Source organism: Typopeltis vanoorti, chromosome 9 (assembly GCF_054136105.1).
Source record: "Typopeltis vanoorti isolate ZY-2024b chromosome 9, IOZ_Tvanoo_1.0, whole genome shotgun sequence".
In the NCBI taxonomy this organism is placed as follows: Eukaryota; Metazoa; Arthropoda; class Arachnida; order Uropygi; family Thelyphonidae; genus Typopeltis; species Typopeltis vanoorti.
Window position 1 is genome coordinate 131,895,174 of NC_143557.1, and position 21,258 is coordinate 131,916,431.

General features: G+C 35.3%; 1 protein-coding gene across 1 annotated transcript; it reads left to right on the plus strand.

The window, feature by feature from the left end:
* The first annotated feature begins 699 nt into the window (after window positions 1–699).
* On the plus strand, window positions 700–13,909 carry LOC150103574 (uncharacterized). Its single transcript, XM_090398326.1, has 3 exons — window positions 700–1,129; window positions 5,707–5,790; window positions 13,350–13,909. The coding sequence occupies exons 2-3, from the start codon at window positions 5,724–5,726 to the stop codon at window positions 13,808–13,810; spliced, it is 528 nt and encodes a 175-aa protein (XP_090254452.1). The 5' UTR covers window positions 700–1,129; window positions 5,707–5,723; the 3' UTR covers window positions 13,811–13,909.
* The last annotated feature ends 7,349 nt before the right edge of the window (window positions 13,910–21,258 follow it).

The window sequence follows — 21,258 nt, forward strand, 5'->3', positions numbered from 1 at the left end:
TAATTTCTCTATTCATTCTCTAAATTTAATCTTCATATCCTGCACCTCGAGAACTGATTTGCAATCAAGTGTCAATGATTCCTCCTGCTCTGTGCCAACATCGAACTCGTTCCAGATGCCTTTTAGTGGTACATGTGACTGAGGTTGCTGCTTATTGAATTGACGTTCACCAGAACGAAGTACAGCAGGTAATCCATATGTATTATCCTTTATCTTAGAAGGAGCACCCTTGAAGAACTAGCAACAGGTGATGCAGGAGAATCTCCACCAAATGACAAGCCACCAAGCTTGATGTCCGTTACATCCTGTTTAATATTACATAATGCAGATGCCCTGCATGGCATAGAACAAGGGAGTAAAGATTATGCATCAGCACTAGAACCTGGTACTTAAAGAAAACCCTGAGTGTTGTATAATCCAACTTTGGTAGGAAAGGATAAGCGACTGGCAACTGGAGCTAACATCAGACAACAACATTACAAATATAGAAATAGCTTCGAGTTTCTGTTAATTATTACTGGCATTTACTCAATATCAAAATCAATCTAGAATATTTATCGTTGAATTTTGTACAGGTATCGAATAAGTTGTTTTTCACCTCTATTGAGTGAGCGAAACCCACAGATCTACTTCCTGTATCTTAGCATGCGCACAACACAGTGTGTTTAGTCTACTAGCTATTATGAACTGTGTTTATTTGCTGGTGTGTTGCTAAGCGACCCACGCAAGTCGCCATTGATCTTTGTTGTGAACAGAAATCGCAAACCTGTTGAAATACAGTAAATGCTTTAGATTATCAACGTTCAATGCGAAAAAAATCCGTCGATTGTCATGGCATGATTGGGATACTATATGAATTTATTCAGTTAACAACAAAGCATTGAAATTTTCGTACGTATTCGTGGGAAAGTTTTTAACACTCTTTGCTACCAGGTGGTTTAACACCACGTGGTCAAACACGTACATTCCTTTGTGCGAAAGGAAGCGATCTTGCATGAGAAAGAAGTATAGCAACCGATTTGCTGACACGTTGAAAGATTTACAGGAGACTCTCCCCTGTAAATAGCACGAAATTTTGTCCATAAGGTCTGAGGAATTCAAAGATTAGCAGCTGAAGCCTTTACGAAAGGTAAAAACTAAAAATTATATAATTTGTTTCTCGATTAGTATTGGCATTAAGATTGAAATGTTTTTAACTGAAATATGTATCAATGTACGGTAATACAAGTATACAACCCATACGCATAATATTGCATACAACTGTTTTAGACTTAAACGTAAATTCATACCGTACTATGCAAGGACACCTCCCTACGAGACTGGTTCACTCACCTTCACATGAACGAGCCCTGATAAAGGTTATTTCCGTCGTAGAAAGGAATCGAACCCAGATTTCTCCATCGAAACCATCCTCGAAGCTACGGCGACTCAATATTACATAATAATTATTATTGTGTGGTATATATTAAGTCATGATGCATGTGATTTTTTTTTACACATCTAGTTTAATAATATGAGACTAACGACCCCAGTAATAACGATTTATTGTCACCTGTTGAGTACAACCAGTGGTGTAGCTAGAGCTTTTGCCACCTGGGACGGTCGCTGAGTTTTCCGCCCCTCTCAACACACACCAAAAATACTACAAAAAGTCAAAACGATGTGTAGGGAAATAAATTAAAACACTATGTTTATTTTTGAAGTAAAATTTTAATTTCAACATTCTAAAATGTTATTTTTCTTGCCTTTCTGTTAGCAAAATCGTCGATAACATTGGCGAAGTCTACTTTATAGTAATATAGATCATTCTTAATCAAATTTTATTTATAAAACTCCTCTCCCAACTAGCAACACTTACAGCAATTGTGAGGAAAATTCGCAGTACTATTACAATATTTGGAAATGAGTTCTCGAGACTGTATTTTAGAATTAACTATAAAAGTTCAAAAAGGTTCAAAGTTCCGCCTGGGGCGGACCTCCCCCTCCGCTCCCCTCTAGCTACGCCTCTGGGTACAAGGATCGCAAAACTCTCTATAGGACTGCATACGAAGTTTGGTTCTTTATATCAGGGGTGTTCAACCCGTCGATCGCGGAGCGATTTTTGGTCGATCTCTTGTATATTCCTCCTTACTTACAAATTTAATTAAAACTGAAAACATAATATTTTATTTATGTTTTCAGTTTTAAAGAAACTGAAATTTTTGAAGAAACTGAAAATAATACAAAATACATTATTTTGTATTATTTTTAATTCGCTTTAAGTGTATTGCTATTGTTTATTTATTTTTCTTAAAAATAGTCAAATCAGTCATTTTCTTATAAGTCCGGGTAAATGAATTAATTTGGATCAGTGGAAGTCAAACAGCGAGCCGAATGAATACGATTATAAGCAAATGAATACGATTATAAGCAAAGTGTAAAAATTCGATTGTAGCTTAAATATTAAATATGCCAAAGCACATTACATCCATTTTTTACTTAGGTTAAGTCCCATGTGAATATTGTAAAAAAATAAACTTTGTTTGTTTCGGTATAGTTTGTATTAGATGTTTTTGTAAATAACTCTTTTGAAGCTAACTCTATATACTGCTTTAATAAGAATATGGTAGAGTGCTAAAAACAAAGGCAATGTTTTTGTTGACGAAGCTGTACACGGTGGCATTAGAAAGATTGTTATTGAAACTTGTATGGCTTGCAGGCTCTAAGTGTAAACATCTCCGAAGTCAGTCAGAAAGAGTTCAAACACCTTTCCGATGGCCGGCAACTTACAATCAAAAGAAAGCAGAGGAGAACAAAAGGTGTGCCGAACTTGAAACTTAAGATGAAAGACTCATACCGATTCTTTGGGGGTTGCCAAACTTCATGCGAGGTCTCAGAGGAAACCTAATAAATAGGGTCTGAAGCAATCAGAAGGGATCCCGGTTCCAGAATTGCTGTCAGAGAGGAGGTCGCCTGGTCCGGAGTCGCCGTCAGAGAGACTGCCCGTATCCACGTTGCTGGAGAGAGGAGTTTCCCGCTTCCAGAAAGGAGCTTTTCGGTTCGAGACGTCGCTAGAGAGAGACTACTTCTAAGCCGCAGACAAGGTTTCAATTGCCGAAAGGAAGAGTTCCAATCGCCGGAGAAAAGTTTGCAGGCCAGGTTAATGTCAGACATTCACCAGTGTGTTGCGTTTTCATTACAATTTGATGAATCAAACTACTTCACTGATATTGCTCATTTAATGGTATTTATTCGCATGGTATTTGAAGATTATTCAAGTAAAGAAGAACTTTTGAAAATTATACCATTATTGGGAAGAACTAGGGGAGAAGACATTTTATCGGTATTTGATGAATTTGTGAAACCACACAAACTTCCGCATTTTAAACTTGTGTCTATTACTACTGATGGTGCTCCTGTAATGATAGGTAATAAATCAGGCTTCATTTCATTATGTAAAAACGATGACAAATATCCAGATTTTTTTAACATGTTATTCACCAACAAGTACTGTATAGTAAAAGATTAAACACAAAAGATGTTTTGGATATTACATTGAAAATTGTAAATTCTGTTCGAGGAAAAGCCCTGCAACGGCGGTTATTTAAATTACAGGCACTTGATGATAGGATAAGGAACTTCTGTTGTACAATAATGTTCGCTGGCTCAGCAGAAGTCAATTTTTAGAGTATTTCTTGTATTAATTAACGATATAAAAATTTTCTCGATGAAAAAGGAGATATTTATCCACAATTGAGTGATAAAAGATGGTTGTTACACTCATCATTTTTAGTAGATTTCTGTACGAAATTAAGCAATTTAAATTTAGAGTTACAAAGTAGAGATAAAAATTTAATTGACATGTTAAGTTCAATAAAAACTTTCCAACAATACTTACTTTTATTAAAGAAAAAGATAAATGATCGCATATTTAGACATCTCCCATATTTATTAATTTTTTTGAACAAAATCAAGAAATGCTTTGTTATAATTTAAAAGAATTTATTCGTGAAATAGAATTAGTTGAGGAAGAAATAAATTCACGATTTAAAGATTTTAATAAAACTGAAATGATTGTATCTTTTATCAATAATCCATTTCAAGAAAACTTGAACATCACAGAAATTTCAAATAAAATTAGGGGGCTGTTTGAAATAAACCAAGCTGAAGTAGAACTTAAGATAATAAACATTCAGAATAGTTTACATTTAAAATCAATAAACAATGCCGTCATTTGGAAGTCTGCACATGAAAAATTCCCAATATTAACTGATATTGCGCGAAAATTTCTGTCGTATTTCGGATCGACATACTTGTCGGAATCCGCTTTTTCAAATATGAACGTCATAAAAAAAATCAATTAAGAAACCCAATTACAAATGATCATTTGGATGATTGTTTGCGATTGGGCACTTCTTCATATCAACTTCACTATGAAAATATTGCGAGTCCCAAACAATGCCAAATTTCACATTAACTTTTTTTTTTTTAATCAACCAACATTTCCTGTAACTTGTGAGTTGTAATCAATCTGTTGTTTTTTCTAACTTTGGTTTTCCAAAATAGAAAAATAAATATTTTATTCCAATATTTTTTTTTTTTTTGTTGTATTAAAATAATTAAAAGTGATAAATAAATTTTTAAATACACAAATAAAGCTTTTAGTTGTGTATTTTTTTTTTTTTTTTAGTTGTTTATTTCTGCGTAATCAGATATCAGGTTGGGGGAACGTGATCTATATAAGAGAGCAGATCGCGAATAACTTTTTATAGAAAAGTAGCTCGCGTCGTAAAAAAGGTTGAACACCACTGCTTTGTATTGTATGGAAGTTTATTTAATAGGCCTGCTACATGGGATTGTCAGATTGCTTAGCATATGCATACCTAATAAGTATGCTTGTTGGACAAGGGCATTTTTTTGTTTGCATATGAATTATGGTATTTTCATGATATGTGTGAGAGATATGTGGTCATCTGGGGATTTCTAAACATATGCAGTTAAAATTTATTATTGCTTAATATAATACGATTACTGATAAGGTTATAATGCTGTTGATGGACTCTGTATATGGATATGAGTAGTGGATCATCTGCTTAGTAGTGACAGACGGGGATGTGTGTGTGTGTGTGTGTGTGTGTGTGTGTGTGTGTGTGTGTGTGTGTGTGTGTGTGTGTGTGTGTGTGTGTGTGTGTGTGTGTGTGTGTGTGTGGATGGGTGGGTGGGCGGGTGGGTGGGTGGGTGGGTGGTGAATCAAAGAGTATTGTTTCATATCTAAATTGGTGTTTGGCTTTCCTAGATTGGTACTATTTGCCATATAATAATAAAATAAAATACAGACAAAGCCGCTTCAGAACACGCAATTTATAGACAAAAAAATACTGTTGTTTGTGATGATGACCGGTAGATGGCGCTTTGAAGGGAGCGAAGCAGAGTAGAGTGCCCTCCCGCGATGAATCTTTGGACTCCTTGGAGGTGTCACGTAATAATAATAATAATAATAACTATTTAGGGACCAAAAAGTATTGCCTTGATGTTTGAATAGATGAAATAAGGGTAAGTGGTCCAGAAAAGGTCTAACCAAGTGGAAGAGATTAGATTTAAATGAAACCATCGAAGGTGGATGTTGTGTGAGTTTTTTGCAGGCTTGGCTTAGGGAATGGATCTCATTTATTGAAAAAAGAAAATCACGTAATAAACAAAACAGTAACAAAATACATTTCTTTTCAGTTTGGCTGAGGAAAGAGATGGCTCATTCCTTTGAAAAGGTATTTCTTAGTGTGTTTTGCACCTTCTTAAGTGCCAAAGCTTCTGGTAAGTATAACTTATTAAATATTAGTATATACTGAATACAAGTGAGATTTGAAAATATAGACAGTTTATATCATGATTGGGATAATTTTTTTTTATTGTTCTTTCAAATATTTACATATGTACAATGATCATCTATTCAGTATATTATTTTACAAGATTCAGCACGTTGTGCTACATATAATGAGATTTAAATAGTAATGATGAGAACAGTTTTTTTTTAAATAACAATCATAATAATAATTTACAATTATATTGTTCAGAGTTACATCAGTTGTATAATATTACATGTTGTGGTTTACTATTTTTTTTTCAAGTTTGAAAAGGTGTGATTATACAACAGTATTTACACATATGCAATCTAAATTTTATATTTCCTTATTCTCACAAACATACAATGTAAACTCATGATTTACATTTAAAAGATTTTTTTTTTACATTGCATACATTTGTTACAGTTATTATATACATTAGCTACATTTGTTTACATATGATACATTACTTACTTTTGTTTACATGTGATATTTACATTACGTACATTGGTTTACATATAATACATACATTGCATACATTGGTTTTCATGTGATACGTATATTACATGCATTTGGTTACATATGATATATCTTGGATGAGAACTAATTTCTTTGCTTTCATCCTCGAAGCTTATATGTAAGCTTATCTGAGGATGACACCAGTTGGTTATTATGAATTAGTTTTTTTTTTTTTTTTTTTGCTGTGTTGGGAAGCTGCGAAATCTGTGATTGAGAAATTCGCGCGCGCGCGCGCATTCACACATACACACACGCACGCACGCACAATAACTTGGAATGCATTGATGTATCGCTGAACTGGAAGCCTGAACGAATATATTGTGTTTCATTAAGTTTGTATGGTATTTTGGGTGCGTGTTTCTTATTCATAGTATGTCCTTAGAGCTGTTTCAGGCTATTGTAGTTTGTAAGGTTTCTGTATTCAAAAGGTAATTTGTTTATCATGTCTGGGATGTAGAAGTTTCGCATGGCCTTTCCGTAGTGATTATTGTATTTATATGTGATATAATTAGTAGTCTGAGGTCTTTTTATACGGTATGTATTTCTTACTGTCCTGTAGTTAGCATCGAAATAATGTTTTAGCAAGGCTGCATAGTGACATAAATGTTTTGCTGTCAGTATTTTGTGTTCTGACATTGCAATGTTTATAAGGTCGTGATTTTCTCTTTGTTCCCAAAAGATTAGTTTTGTCATTTTGTATTGTAGCGACATTAATCTATTTAATTTGTAGGGTTCGCAGAAAGCATACGTTGTTATAGCGTATCTTAGTATATTTTGGCATAGTGCTTTGTATATTAGTGTTTTTAGGCGTATGGGAACTATGACTTTTAACCTGTAGAGTTTGCCACTTATTGTTCGGAGTTTGTTGTGTAGATGGTTTATGTGGCTATTCCAGTTCATATCTGCATCGAAGTAAACTCCAAGGTATCGTATTGTTTCAACCTGAGTGATTGTAGTGGTTTTGCTGTTCTGTGTGTTTTTTATGTTGGAAAGTGGATGTCGGATGGTTATATATTTGTTATCAACTGGTCGAGTCAGTGGATTGGATTTCTGAATATCATTAATTTTGTCTTTTCTGAGTTTAGGTGTATGGAGTTTTTCGTGAGCCAGTCTATGATCAGATTTATATCATGTTGCATATTTGTTTGGGCTATGCTTGCGTTATTATGGATGGATATTATTGCTGTATCGTCTGCGTACTGAAATATCTTACCTTTGAGTGGTAGCTGATTTGTATCGTGCGTGTAAATGTTGAATAGAGTTGGGGAGAGTACAGCTCCCTGTGGTACTCCACAGGTTACTGGTAGCTGTCTGCTTCGGTTTGACCCGATACGTGTGATATGCTTTCTATTTTGAAGGTAGTTTGTAAACCACCTGTGAAGAGGCCCGTCTATTCCAACATGCCTCAGCTTTTCTAACAAGGTTTGATGTGTAAGTGTATCGAATGCTTTAGTTAGATCAATAAAGACTACCATGGCAATTTTGATTTTGTCTAAGGCGGTATTAATTACGTCTGTAAAGTCTTCCAAGAGATATGTTGTTCCCTTATTTTTCTTAAAACCATATTGTGTTTTGGGGATAATATGAAAGATCTCAGTGTATGCTGTGAGTTTCTTCAGTATGATCCGCTCCATAATTTGATTGATAATCGGTAATGTTGCTATGGGTCTGTAATTGCTGATTAAATTTCTTTTTCCATGTTTCTATATGGGTGTGATTATGGCTGTCTTTAGCATACTTGGTATCTGTCCTGTTTTAAATATTTTATTTATTAGTTTTAGTTGGATAGGACTTAAACTAGTTGCATGTTGCTTTATATCTTTAGGTCTGATACCATCTATTCCTGGGCCTTTGTTTGGTTTGATTTGATTTATTGCAGAGAGAAGTTCTGCTTCTTTTATGGTTGGGAACCATAATGCCTGTTTTGATTGTGGTCCAAGTGGAGGGCCTCGTTTTGTGATTGGGGGAATATTTCTGTGTAGTTCTTGGATGGAGTCTGCAAAGTATTGGTTAAAGTCATTTGCAAGTTGTTGGATAGGTTTTGCGTCTTTTATGGAGCTGTGTTTTATGGTTTCGGAGGCGGTGGTGTTGGGAACAAAATCTAGCATCTCATTGATCAGATGCCAGGTTCGTTTCACGTTGTTTTGTGCAGAGGTTAGTTTGTCTCTGTAGTAGCTTCTTTTCGCATTTCTGATTTGTGTTGTAAGGCGATTCCTTATTATCTTATATTCAGTATTTAAAGCTGTGTTATTTGGATATCGCTTTAATTCTTTCCATAAAGTGTCCTTTCTGTGTATTTCTAGGATTAAGTTTTGTGTTATCCAAGGATTTCGTGTTGTTTTTGAACAAATTCGGATTTTCTTTGTAGCTTTCTTATATATTTCCTCCAGTGTGAGTTTAATGTTGTTGTATAAGATATCTGGTGTCAGGTGTTCCCAGTTTGTTTTTCTTATTTCGTGGTTGACTATTTCTTCGTTTATTATTGTTTTCTGTCGCTTTTCTTCTGTGAGACATTGCATGGATATTGTCTTTGTGTGCAGGTTTAGAGCGGTGAAGTAATGGTCTGCTACTTTGCACTTTATGACTGATGCAGTGTAACTATTTCGTGGTGCCCGGACGTTTATATGATCCAGACAAGAGGCAGTGATAGTATTTCCGAATATTTCTTCTCTAGTACATGATGTTATTGTTGGTATTAGATTATACATTGATAGTGTGTCTAGGTATTGTACAGTGTTGTTTTGGTTTTCGTTTGCAATATTTATGTTTATGTCGCCAATTATCATTAGGTGTTCGGTTGAGCATATTTCTTGACTTGAAAGCCAGCAATTGAATTCGTTCAAGAATTTTATCATGTTTTGGTTTGGTGGCCTGTAAATAGCATTTAGTATTATGGGATGCTGACTTTCTTTGTCTATTGGTGGTATTAGTGATTTCGAGGCAAAGGGTTTCAGCATGCTCAAACTGATAGGCCGTTTCTTTTGCTATTAATTTTTGTTTGATAAATATTAATATTCCACAACCTCTTTTTGTTTGGCGGCATAATCTATGTTATTGGAAGCCTGGAATTTGGAAAGCAGTCGCTTCGTCATTAGTTATGGATACTTCTGTAAGAATCAATATATCAATAATATCAGTGTAATTCCTCAAATAAGCCTGGAATAATAACCAATGTTTTCGGATGCTTCTGATGTTAATATGCAAGATAGAGACCTCTCGCTTGTACTGTGTGTTGTTTCCATGAATCAAGCGATTCGAAAGTGCAATTACTGATGCATTCTGGTGTAATTACATCTATCTGATGGTTCACATTCATTTTTGTTGTGTTGAGATCTTCTTATTGGACTAAGTTGGAGTCTTTTGTTTCACTCTGACAACGTGTCTATATCTTCCGAGATTTTTATTTGTATAGACTTTGAAGTCTGTGACTTTCTCAAGAATATTTTGCCGTCTTTGATCCATAAAAATTGATACTTTTTTTCTGTTTTTTCCTTTCTTGCTTGGTACAAAAGATTCTGATTGAAAGGTGTTAAATATTCAGATAGAAAGATTGGCGTATTGTCTTGCGATGCATTTAAATCCTTGACTACTGGTTTTTTTAGTCTGCTGGCTTTTATGAGATTGTCTCTTGTAGCCTTGCTTGTCAGACGAACTATGACTGGTGCGGGTTGTGGTGAGCCTTGTTTTCTGTTCTTCCTGGGAAACCGATTTACGGTTTGAATATCATTATGCTGTAGGGGGATGTCAATTGCATGTCCTAACTTTAAAACTACGTCTCTGATATTTTCTGTGGATTCGGTTTATGGAAGAGCATTTAATATAATAATAATAATAATAATAATAATAATAATAATAATAATAATAATAATAATAATAATAATAATAATAATAATAATATTTTTTGTTTATTGTTCTTTCAAATATTTACATATGTATAATGATCATCTATTCAGTATATTATTTTACAAAGTTCAGCACTTTGTGCTACATATAATGAGATTTAAATAGTAATGCTGATAACAGTTTTTCTTTTTTAAATAACAATCATAATAATAATTTACAATTATATTGTTCAGAGTTACATAAGTTGTATAATATTACATGTTGTAGTTTACTATTTTTTTCAAGTTCGAAAAGGTGTGATTATACAACAGTATTTACACATATGCAATCTGAATATTATATGTCCTTATTTTCACAAACATACGGTGTAAACTCATGATTTACTTTAATTTTTTTTTTTTTACATTGCATACATTTGTTACAGTTATTATATACATTACATTCATTTGTTTTACGTATGATACATTACTTACATTTGTTTACATGTGATATTTACATTACGTACATTGGTTTACATATAATACATACATTACATACATTGGTTTTCATGTGATACGTACATTACATGCATTTGTTACATATGATACATCTTGGATGAGAACTAATTTCTTTGCTTTCATCCTCGAAGCTTATATGTATGCTGATCTGAGGATGACACCAGTTGGTTATTATGTATTGTTTTTTTTTGTGTGTGTGTGTTGGGAAGCTACGAAATCTATGATTGAGAAATTCGCGCGCCCACACACACACACACACACGAATGTCTGAGCTATTCAATTGTTCGCAATATCACGATTTGTTTAGTTGTATCAACACTACTTTCCTAGAATAAATTCACAAAAACAGAGCGCCATGCATGGCCTTCGTTTCTTAATCCAATTAGCTTTTATTATTCAAAAATAAACCGCGTTGAAATTTGACCATTCTTGGGGAAATTGTCGTTTTTCTAACTTCACTTTCCGAACTGTGGGACAACGTATCTAAACCAAACGCCAACTCGATTTACTCGGTTAGACAACCTTCGATGCCAAGTAAAACGACTTGAGGGGCTTGGTGAGCTGATGTTGTTTGGTTCCAGAGGAAAGTTCCGGTTTATGTCGCCCCACATTCTTAAAACATGTAATGTGAGGATACCTTTCAACAGCATACCAAAAATACTGAAGATCCAGAGCCTTGTTCTTTTTTTTTTCTCTTCTCCTATTAACACCATCATAACAATAAACCCAAATAGATACAGTCATTACAGTTAAAAATTGAAATAATCTCCATCAAAGAATCCACCAAAAAACATACAAAGTTCTCCTTCACTAACATAACTGTGTACCACCAACAGACATCCAAATCTGATATTCTGTTTTTGACCGAACCTCAAATTATTATCATAGCCACAGCCCATGTTAACTGTTCAAACTATACTATCTTTGTTTCCTTGTCACCAGGGTGGCATTTATGAAATCCGGTATTCCTTACCAGAGTCTAATCTTGATCATCTTCGTTTTTTCGCTTATGATTTTCATTCCCTATTATATATTCACATGTTGTCTCTATGCTTCCCGAAATCAGAATATCCTCTGACCTCTTCGAACTTATCCTTCAAAAGTTATTTTCTGCGATCCAAATATCTACCAATCAAGTCATCCTCCTTGGTGACTTTAATGTCCATTACTCCAACTAGTCCCCTTTTTTCTAACTCCAGTGACCAAAGAGTAGGCTGAAGTATTTGCTGGAAGGGAAAAAAAACCTTCGTCTACCAACCATAATACCCAATCCTCTAGATCTTCAAAACCAGTTTTCTTCCGGATACACTGTACAAATGATTGGTCTTTGTAATCCATTAAGTTGTCACATCTAGTCGCTGACTAGGGGAACTATTTCTAAGCATTTCTTCAATCCGTTCCCGAGTCCATCTCTGGCATGGGCAGGAGGATTTTTCCTCATGGAAACTCAGGTTTTTCGCTCCATAAACTCAAGAAAATCGACCATAGACCAACGCTATTACAGACAATAACATGTTGTATTAGGTTAGGGACCACGAGATGGAAACACTTATCAGTCGTCTCTTCATCGGATGCCGATTTAAATTACTGCTGGGCCAGCTATCACTAGTGGAGATTGAATTGCCCACTCAATCCCGAGTTGCTAGATAGGGCTAAAATGAGCTCGCCTACTTTTTATAAGGGAAAAAAGAGTTAGCTGATTTTCCCCCTTTCATATTAGATTGAGAGTCGGGATATGAGATATTTCTGATCAGCCAGTACAGCTCAGTAGTTTTCTCTTAGATCGTTTCTTTCAAGTTATGTAATAAGTGTTTTTTCTCTCTCTCTCACTCATTTGACATATTAAAAGTAAGACATTTATTTTGTTCAAGATTCACCACGTGGGCATAATGGAAGGCTACACATTATACGAACGAAAGACTTCCATAAAGGAAATATTTTGCTTCCATACTTGTTTAAAAAGGGAGTGTCTTCCATATACGGCAGTGAGGCATGAACAGTTCATTTCATGATGTAACAAGAAAGTGTGTGCAGTTAGACCTCTTTTATTTTCTTTTTTCTTTTTTACGGATTTCAAATTTCCTTCTAGTCTGTCCGATGTATGCTTTGATGCTTTGCCATAGTTGCATAAAATTTTATTCCCCAGGTTGTTTTTCAAAAGGAATTCTGCGTTTTGGAAAATAGAAATTTCAGTAGGTCATAAAAGAGTTTATAAGGAGGACAACATGTCTAAAACAAGTCAACATTATGTTGACGTGGTTTAGAAATTGACATATGATTTGAAACTCTGCTCATGCAGAGATAAGGAAATGGCCTCTTTTGTTACGATTTCTAAAGAAAACACTTCTGTTCAGAGAAAAGTAATGTTGGTAACATTTTTCGAGTAGCCATTTTTTATGCAATGCATGCTGTTTTCTATAAGAATTCTCTTTAAAATTTATATTTGGATTTAGTTTCAATAAACTGCCTATTTTAATTATACAAGTGAGTATGATAAAATTCTCGCGGAATCTTCGTAATTTGTACTGTAAATACAAATTAATAATTGTGTATATTTTATGCAGGTGTGTGTGTATGTACAATCTTCAGTATGTTCAATGATGAAAATTCATAAATGCATGCATGGAGACATGCTTTGACAATTACTAGCTTACTAGCTTTTTCTTTGCAGATATCGATGATGAGGTCGCTGTTGCGGATGCTGCAGACGATGACCTGAAGAAAATACTGGGAAGTGGCCTTGCATCATTTATATTATTGGTTATCATTATTGTGCTCATATGCCGTTGCTGCAGATGTTGTTGTTTTCAACAACCTTATTTAGTTTTGGAGACCACACAATCACCCGCGACGGTCAGTACAACTAACATCAATCTAATGCAAAATGTCCCTGCTCCTCCTCCTCCTCCTCAGCCAGTTCAACTTCCTCCTGCTGTGTATTATCCTGCTTCAACTCCACATCCTGTTGGGGGTTGTCCTTCTACTGCTCCATATTATGCACCTGCTCCTTATCCAGTGACAAATGAAAAAGGCCATGAAGTCATCAATCCTCAGTATTTTGGCGGTCAGCAAATGGCTCCTCCACCTTACAGCAGTGCACCCATAGCTCCTTCTTCCAAAGGAAGCTACTGAAAACAGTTAACAATCAAATTTTGAAAATATACTGATAATTTTCTTTATTGTCTTAGTCTCACCTAGAGGAACCTGATTGTAGTTCAAATAAATCTGATTCCAAATCATGTCTATTATAACTCGTTTAGCTGTACTAAAAAGGAGACCAACAAGTGATACACATTTTCGTCCTTTGTCATAAAAAGGTGTATTTTGATGTCATAATCTGGTTGATTGATTTGTAGTTGTATGGCACAACGATAACAAACGTCATACTGCGCTAGGACACAGGTTACATCAGTACACAGGGTGTTGATAGATAAATAAATGGAGATAAATTAATGAATAATGTAAAAAAAAAAAAAATCAGCTAACGCCTTGCCAACCAGAGAATAGCAAACAGCTATTCTCTGGTTGGCTTTCGGTTTAGATTGAACTGTCCACTCAGTCTTCGAAAGCTAGATACAGTTAAAAGGACTTGCCTACTCTCTATAAGGGAAAAAAGGCAGTTGATTTATTGTTTTATTTATTGGTGTGGGTAATGTTGTCAACACTCATGCCAATAGCTTCCATGACCTCTCTAACGCGCATGTCAACGTAGAAAAAAGAGATTAGTCTATGTAGGATGATCTACTAGGGACTTTATATTTGGGGTAAAATTTAGAGGCAAATATTTTTATGTAAGTGATAGAGGGGGGTTCATTTGATTGAATTAAAAGGCTTTGAATGGATGAGCTGCAAGAAGCAGCCATAGTTAATTGTATATGCTGATGGATCTAGTCCAACCACCAGAGCATGCTCTCCCTTGCAGAAATGTAAACTTGGGACCCATAATCAAGCTTTGAATGTACACATTTTAGGAAGTATGGACCAGTGTCCATCTTTTTTTTTTCAGAGGAAGAGATGGGCACTGGTCACCCATACTTCCCAAGATCAAAAAATAAATATCAACCCGATAACGACAGGTCCTCAACCTCCCAGAAATCAGACAAGTCTGTGAAGCTTAAACAATAGGAAAATTTTTACGATGAAACACTTGTTGGTTTCGCCAGAATATTGACAATATCAAGGACCTGCTACAGAAACACTAACATTTTTGTTTCGGTTTTTAGGAAACATTTAAAACCCAGTGAAGATCCTACCTTAAGGAATATATCACTGTTATACACATGGACAGGACTGGAGGTGGCCCTGAACATGGTGAAGTAGTTATCCTCGTGAGCAATCATACTCCTTTCCATCAAGTTCAGCTTAATAGTGCCTAGGAAGCAGTGAATATTTGCCTCTCTGTGGAGTTTCACCACAGTATGTTTTAATATGTTTACCACTGGGTTCTGAATTAAACGAAGAGGAACTTGATAATCTCATAATTCAACTGCCTCGGCCCATACTATAGTGACACCATTTAATACGAGAGCTAGCAGAAAACTAATGAGACAATAGTTGTATAAAATTATGTATTCAATTAATCGTCTGATATCTCGTTGTCACCTTCAAAGCAACTCCATCCTCACCAATCGCACTGATTCCTTCCACGTGGATTGAAAGTCCTCTTTTGTTAGCTCGTTCCGCTGTCACGGCTCCTTTTTGGATATTTTGCAGGTCTCAAAATGGGTATCTTTCATCTTGTTCTTGAGGTTGGGGGGAAAAAAGTCACAAGGAGACAAGTCGGGCAAGTACCTTGGCTGTTTTTTCAACAAATTGCATTTTTTGGCTAAATATTCACGAATTGATAGCACAGAATGAGAAGCCACATTCTCATGATGCAAGATCCATTCGCAATGGAAGCATCCATAAGTTGCGTTTTTGCAACCCATTGTAGTAAATTTGATTGATCCAGAGGTACAAATTCAATTCTCTGTGGGCCACGCCATGGCTAATAAATGAATCACAATCATTGTTTTCGTTTTGGACTTGCTCATGCTTTCTATCCCCCCCCTCCAAAAGCATATTGTGTCATTTAAAGACTTCAGCGCGTGATAAAAAATTAATACTATACGCCCGCTTAATTTATGGAATGTTGCAGTTAGACTATCATTCAGTTTAACACAAATTTTAATTGCACAACGCAGTTCAAGATTTCGCTTCTCTATTTTCGTGAACACGCCAGACATAGGTTTACTAAAAACTCAATAACTCAGCAGATGCAGGAATCATTCCAGCATACCACGTCACCCTCAATTCTACAGTGATGCCAATTGTCTCAAAAAATAAATAAATAAAATAATAATAATAAAAAAAATCTCATAAGTCGCTACGCGTACCTAATGAAGTTTTATTTTCAAGTACGTACTTCCATCCTCATTTCTTCAATACGATCAAGGAGTCTCCATAGCTGAGTCGTGATCGACAACGTCCTTTGCTCAGAAAGATTTACGTTCGATTCCCGCCTAGGAGATGAATAACTTTAAGTGTGTTTCAACTGAAGCTGAGTTAACTAGTCTCGTGCAGAAGTAAAGGGTTTTCTTCCCGGAAATTTGGGTTTTTCATTCGGCAAAACGGGCAAACTAGCCAGAAGAATACACACAATTTACAAACTGAGCTGCCCTCATAGTCTCAGGTGCTTTTCGTAAAACAAACAGAAATTCCGTTTGCAAAGAGGATGCTTTTGAACATTCGAAAGAGACGTCAGTAGCTATAACATGTATTTGTACTGAAAATCATTTTCCCAGAGAGACTCTGATCTAGTAAAGAAGTCAGACTGAGTCATGAAAGTTGTAGAATTGTTCTAGCTACAATTTCATCATTATTATTATTATTATTAGAAGCTGCAGCCAACTTATGATAGTATCGATTGAAATCGATACTATCCTAAGCCAGTATCGATTTCAATGTTTATAACCCCCCTTTCCACAGATCAGTCATATTTCTTTTAGTGATGCAGGGATTAGCTGAACAATAAACAACAGTATTTTGAAAAATCCACACGTTGCAATCGTTGCTAAAGTCCCTGGATTTGAATACCACAAAACCTCTCGGATTATGCAGATTGATATATTATATGAATCATCCACTCCAAACACTCGCAGGTCTACGGGGAGCATTCCTGACGACGTGGTGTAGAATTCCTCCTGCAATATTCAGCGAACTTTTATAGAGTCCATGCCATGCCGGATAGACTCAGCTTGCAGCAGACAAAAATGTTTTAATTGGACAGTATATATCTCTGTGTAGTAAAAGTTATTATTTTATTTTTTAAAATAAAAGTTATTTTGTATTTTTTTAAAATATAAAAGTTTTTTTTATATTTATTTTATTCTAAATAACTTGCATTAAGTTTTAACACGTTACGAATATTGCCACTAGGGGATCCACTTCCTACTATCAACTCCTAATCATGGAGGGAAAAGTCTGACTATCACCGCCTCGTGGTGCCCTCTGGATGATCTAACGACACCAGCATTTCTTTTTTCCCGTCATGGAGACAAATTTCAGTGATTATACCTATGCTATCGCGTACGAGGCAACCGATGCGACTCTTGATTTGGAAATGATGTCAGAGTTGAGAAATAAGCAAATCATTCCACCCATTACAAGAAATATTAATATCATCGAATGTAATTTAAATGGTATCGTTACTTCAGCATGCAAAGAAAAACTAAATGAACTATTACTACTAGCTCACAAACATGATGCTGATATTATCTGCATCCAGGAAACCAAACTTCGACAAACCAGCAGACTAAACATTAAAAACCATGATATCATACGACAAGATAGGCCTACTGACCAAAATCGAGGAGGGCTTCTGATACTAATCCAAAACTTGTCATATAAAATCGTTGAACTAGACAGTAGCAGAAGGTAGTGAAATACAAGGAATCCAAATACTGGAACTAAGTAAAAAGCCATTAAACACATTCAATTGTTATCATCCTCCTGAAAAACCTGGACAAGATCTTTCCAGCCTATCAAATCTCATTAAAGAAAACTTCATCATCTTAGGAAACATGAATAGCAAACACCTATTATAGGGTTCTGAGGAAATAAACCCAAGAGGAGAAAATCTGAGTAATTTCTTAGATGAAGCAGGACTAATAACTCTCAACAGTGAAGAACCCACCTATATGTCTCATTCTAATGGGACAAAAGATGCCCTAGATAATACTGCGGTGTCTCCAGATCTTCATGACGAAGATAATTGGTCTGTTTTGGAACCAGTAGAAAGGGACCCCAATATTAATTAATCTGGACCCAAAAATGACTAGACCCATCCAAAAAAGAACATATCATTGGAACTTCCAGAAGGCAAATTGGGAGAAATACAAGGAGGAAAGGAAGGAAGTAAAATGCTGAAAGATCACACATGCCATGATGACTTAGACAAAGACTACATGACTTCTTGGAAGAATACTATCCTAAATGCAGCAAAGAAAAGTATCCCAAAGGGCTACAGGAGAAAAGTTATTTCAGACTACAAAATGTTCACCAGCAACTTGCCAGTAAAATAATTAAACGCAATGAATTATTTAACATCTTAAAAATCTCTCCAGAAACCAGGATCGAGTACAAGATAAATGCTGAAATTATACAAAAATATAGTATATTACAAAGAACTCGGTGGCAAGAACTTTGCCACAACTTAAATCCAAACACTTCAGATACCAAACTTTGTAAACTGACTGCTAATTTACAAAGAGACCTACCAAAGGCAAGTGAGATTAACACACTAAAAGATTCAGATGGAAATATCATGGAGACAGGGAGATTGCAAATACCTTGGCCTTTCATTTTCAAAATATAAGCAAACTAGAGATGAACACTAGGAAAGACCATCAAATATCAAAACAGGCTCGACAGCAGAAAAACGCTGCAAATTCCCCAAAATATAAAAACAAATTATTCTGGGATCCATTTACAATCTCTTAATTGAGAGATGCCTTGGAGAGACTAGATATAAATAAATCATGTGGACCAGATGACATCTTCCTTTCCTAGCCCTAGATTGGCTACTTCGCCTATACAACACTAGCCTAAAACAAGGAAAAGCTCCAAATGACTGGAAAACAGCCACAATTATATCAATCTTAAAGCTTAACAAACCTCGAGACCAACCAGGAAGTTATAGACCAATGTTGCTGACTTCAATTCCAGGCAAACTGATGGGGAAATGATACTCCAACGTTTCAATTACTATCTAAACAAAAATAGTATACTACCACATTTTCAGGCTACCTTTAGGAGAAATCACTCAACAACTAATCAAGTTTTGTACTTAACCCAGACAATTCAAGATAACTTCCAGACCAAACCTACCAAATCCACCATTGCAGCTTCTATAGATTTTAACAATGCCTTTGACACAGGCAGAAACTCTTTTCCAAACAGTCATATTGGAATAGAAGAGGAAAGTTCTAAATTGGATTTATGACTTTCTAATGAGTTAGAAAGACATAAAATGAGTTAGAATAAATAATACCTTTTCCAAGAAAGTGAAAATAAGACAGGAACTTCCTCAAGGCAGCAATTTGAGCCCACTCTTTTTTTCCATCTACTTAAACGACTTAGATAAAAAATATAAATAAAGAAACAAAGACAGTTATGCACTTAAACAAAGGAATTGAAAGTTTATCTACATACTCTAAACCCCCCCCCCCCCAAAATCAAAATTAACCTTAATAAATCAAAAATTTGTGTCTTTACCATTAATAATACCTCATGGTGCCCTCTGGATCCATAAGTGGAGACCAAAGATTAAGTTAAACAATCAACTAATTACTTTTAATCAAAATCCTTAATATCTTCGACTTACTCTGGATCCATCACTATGCTTCAATAAACATATCAACAATGTTGCAGTCAGAACAAAAAGAAGACTAAATATCCTGAAAACCTGAAAAGTATCTTAGGTAAAGAGTGGGGTAGCCGATGCTAAAACCTTAAAAGTCACATACACCTCTATTATCCGACCCTTAATGGAATATGATTCGCCTATCTGGATGCAAACATCACAAACCAGTTTAGATAAGCTTATAAAAATTCAGAATGCAGCTAGAATCATATGTGGACTAAGGAATACAACTCCTGGAAAAATAGCAGAATTTGAATCCAACCTTGTTCCTTTAAAAATTAGGTGGCAAGAAAATCTTACTAAATTTGTAGAAAAAAGAGCCAACCTTGCACATCATAGAAGTGAATTTTTAAAAATTGGCAACCAACAAACAGAATAAAGAAAAAATCAACAATGTATGAAATCATGGAAAATAAAATTCCCTTGGATTGTCCAAATAAAATAGCCAACTACCAGCATTTCCTCCAAATCAAGACAGGAAAGATATAGTTATCAATTCTGAAATAAGGAAACATGAGAAAAAAGGCCTAGAATACCCTGAAATGATTAGCTCTTTCAAAAATAATGGAATATCGACCTGACTAAATAAAGATCTACATGGATGGCTCCAAAAATCCAGATGGCAATTCTGGGAGTGCAGTACTCATCTACGGCTCGCAAAATATAGAACTAAAAACAACTAACAGTGTTGGATACAACTCATACCATGCAGAATTAATAGCCATTAGCATTTGCAATAGCATTGCAACATTTGGATAAACAAAACCCAAAAGAATTTATAGTTTTCACAGATTCCTTAGCTGCCCTTCAAGCTACTAAGAACTAGAAACATAGCAAAAAAACATAAACAAACTGCATAAGGATTCCGAAATAATTTTCCAATGGATTCCATCACATGTGGGATTAAACGGAAATGAAACTACAGATGAAGCAGCAAAAATGACTGCAATGAAGTGATACCACAGATTTTGATCTTTTTAAAACCACTCAAAAAGAAAATGTAGAAAGAACGATTCTCCAGGACATAACTCACCACTGGCATTCAGCAGAAAAGCCAGGAGCTACCATCAACTTCAAGTTTAATCGCTGTGCCACTACCATGATCTCTCACCCCAAGACCGACTACACAAAACTAATCAATTTTTGCAATGGCATGAAAGTCTTCCCCATCTGCAAAATCTGTAACATTGAGGAAGCATCGCCAATGCATTTGCTAAACTGTATGAATATTTCCAAATGTGAACTTTATAACAAGCCAGAACAGGTGCTCTATAAAATACATGAATTTGACCTCTATGATCTGGTATAATAATACCATGGAATAATAATAATAATAATAATAATAATAACTCCTAATTATTGTCGATTTTATTAGTCGTCCTTCACTTTCCGGAAATAGTAAAATATTATTATTATTATTATTACGTGACACCTCTGATTGGTAATGTAAATACACTCAGTGTCTACGCCAAGTCTCGTTCGCCGCTATCATTTACTTTTATCTCTAACACGAGGTCGCTTGGCTACACAAAAGCGTCTAGCAATGCGCGACGCTTTGACCTTGCAGAAAAAAAACAACAAAACATCCCATGATAGAATGCCGTAGCGCCGTCTATTGAGCAAGCAGAGAGTTATCTTAGTGTATCCACTTATCTGCTGCTACGATCTGAGAGAAAAA

Bases quoted from the DNA above. Each gene is read 5' to 3' on its own strand.
- LOC150103574 (XM_090398326.1), top strand. From the start codon at position 5,724: ATGGCTCATTCCTTTGAAAAGGTATTTCTTAGTGTGTTTTGCACCTTC. The intron at 5,791-13,349 runs GTAAGTATAACT...TTTTCTTTGCAG, and splicing joins CTTAAGTGCCAAAGCTTCTG to ATATCGATGATGAGGTCGCT.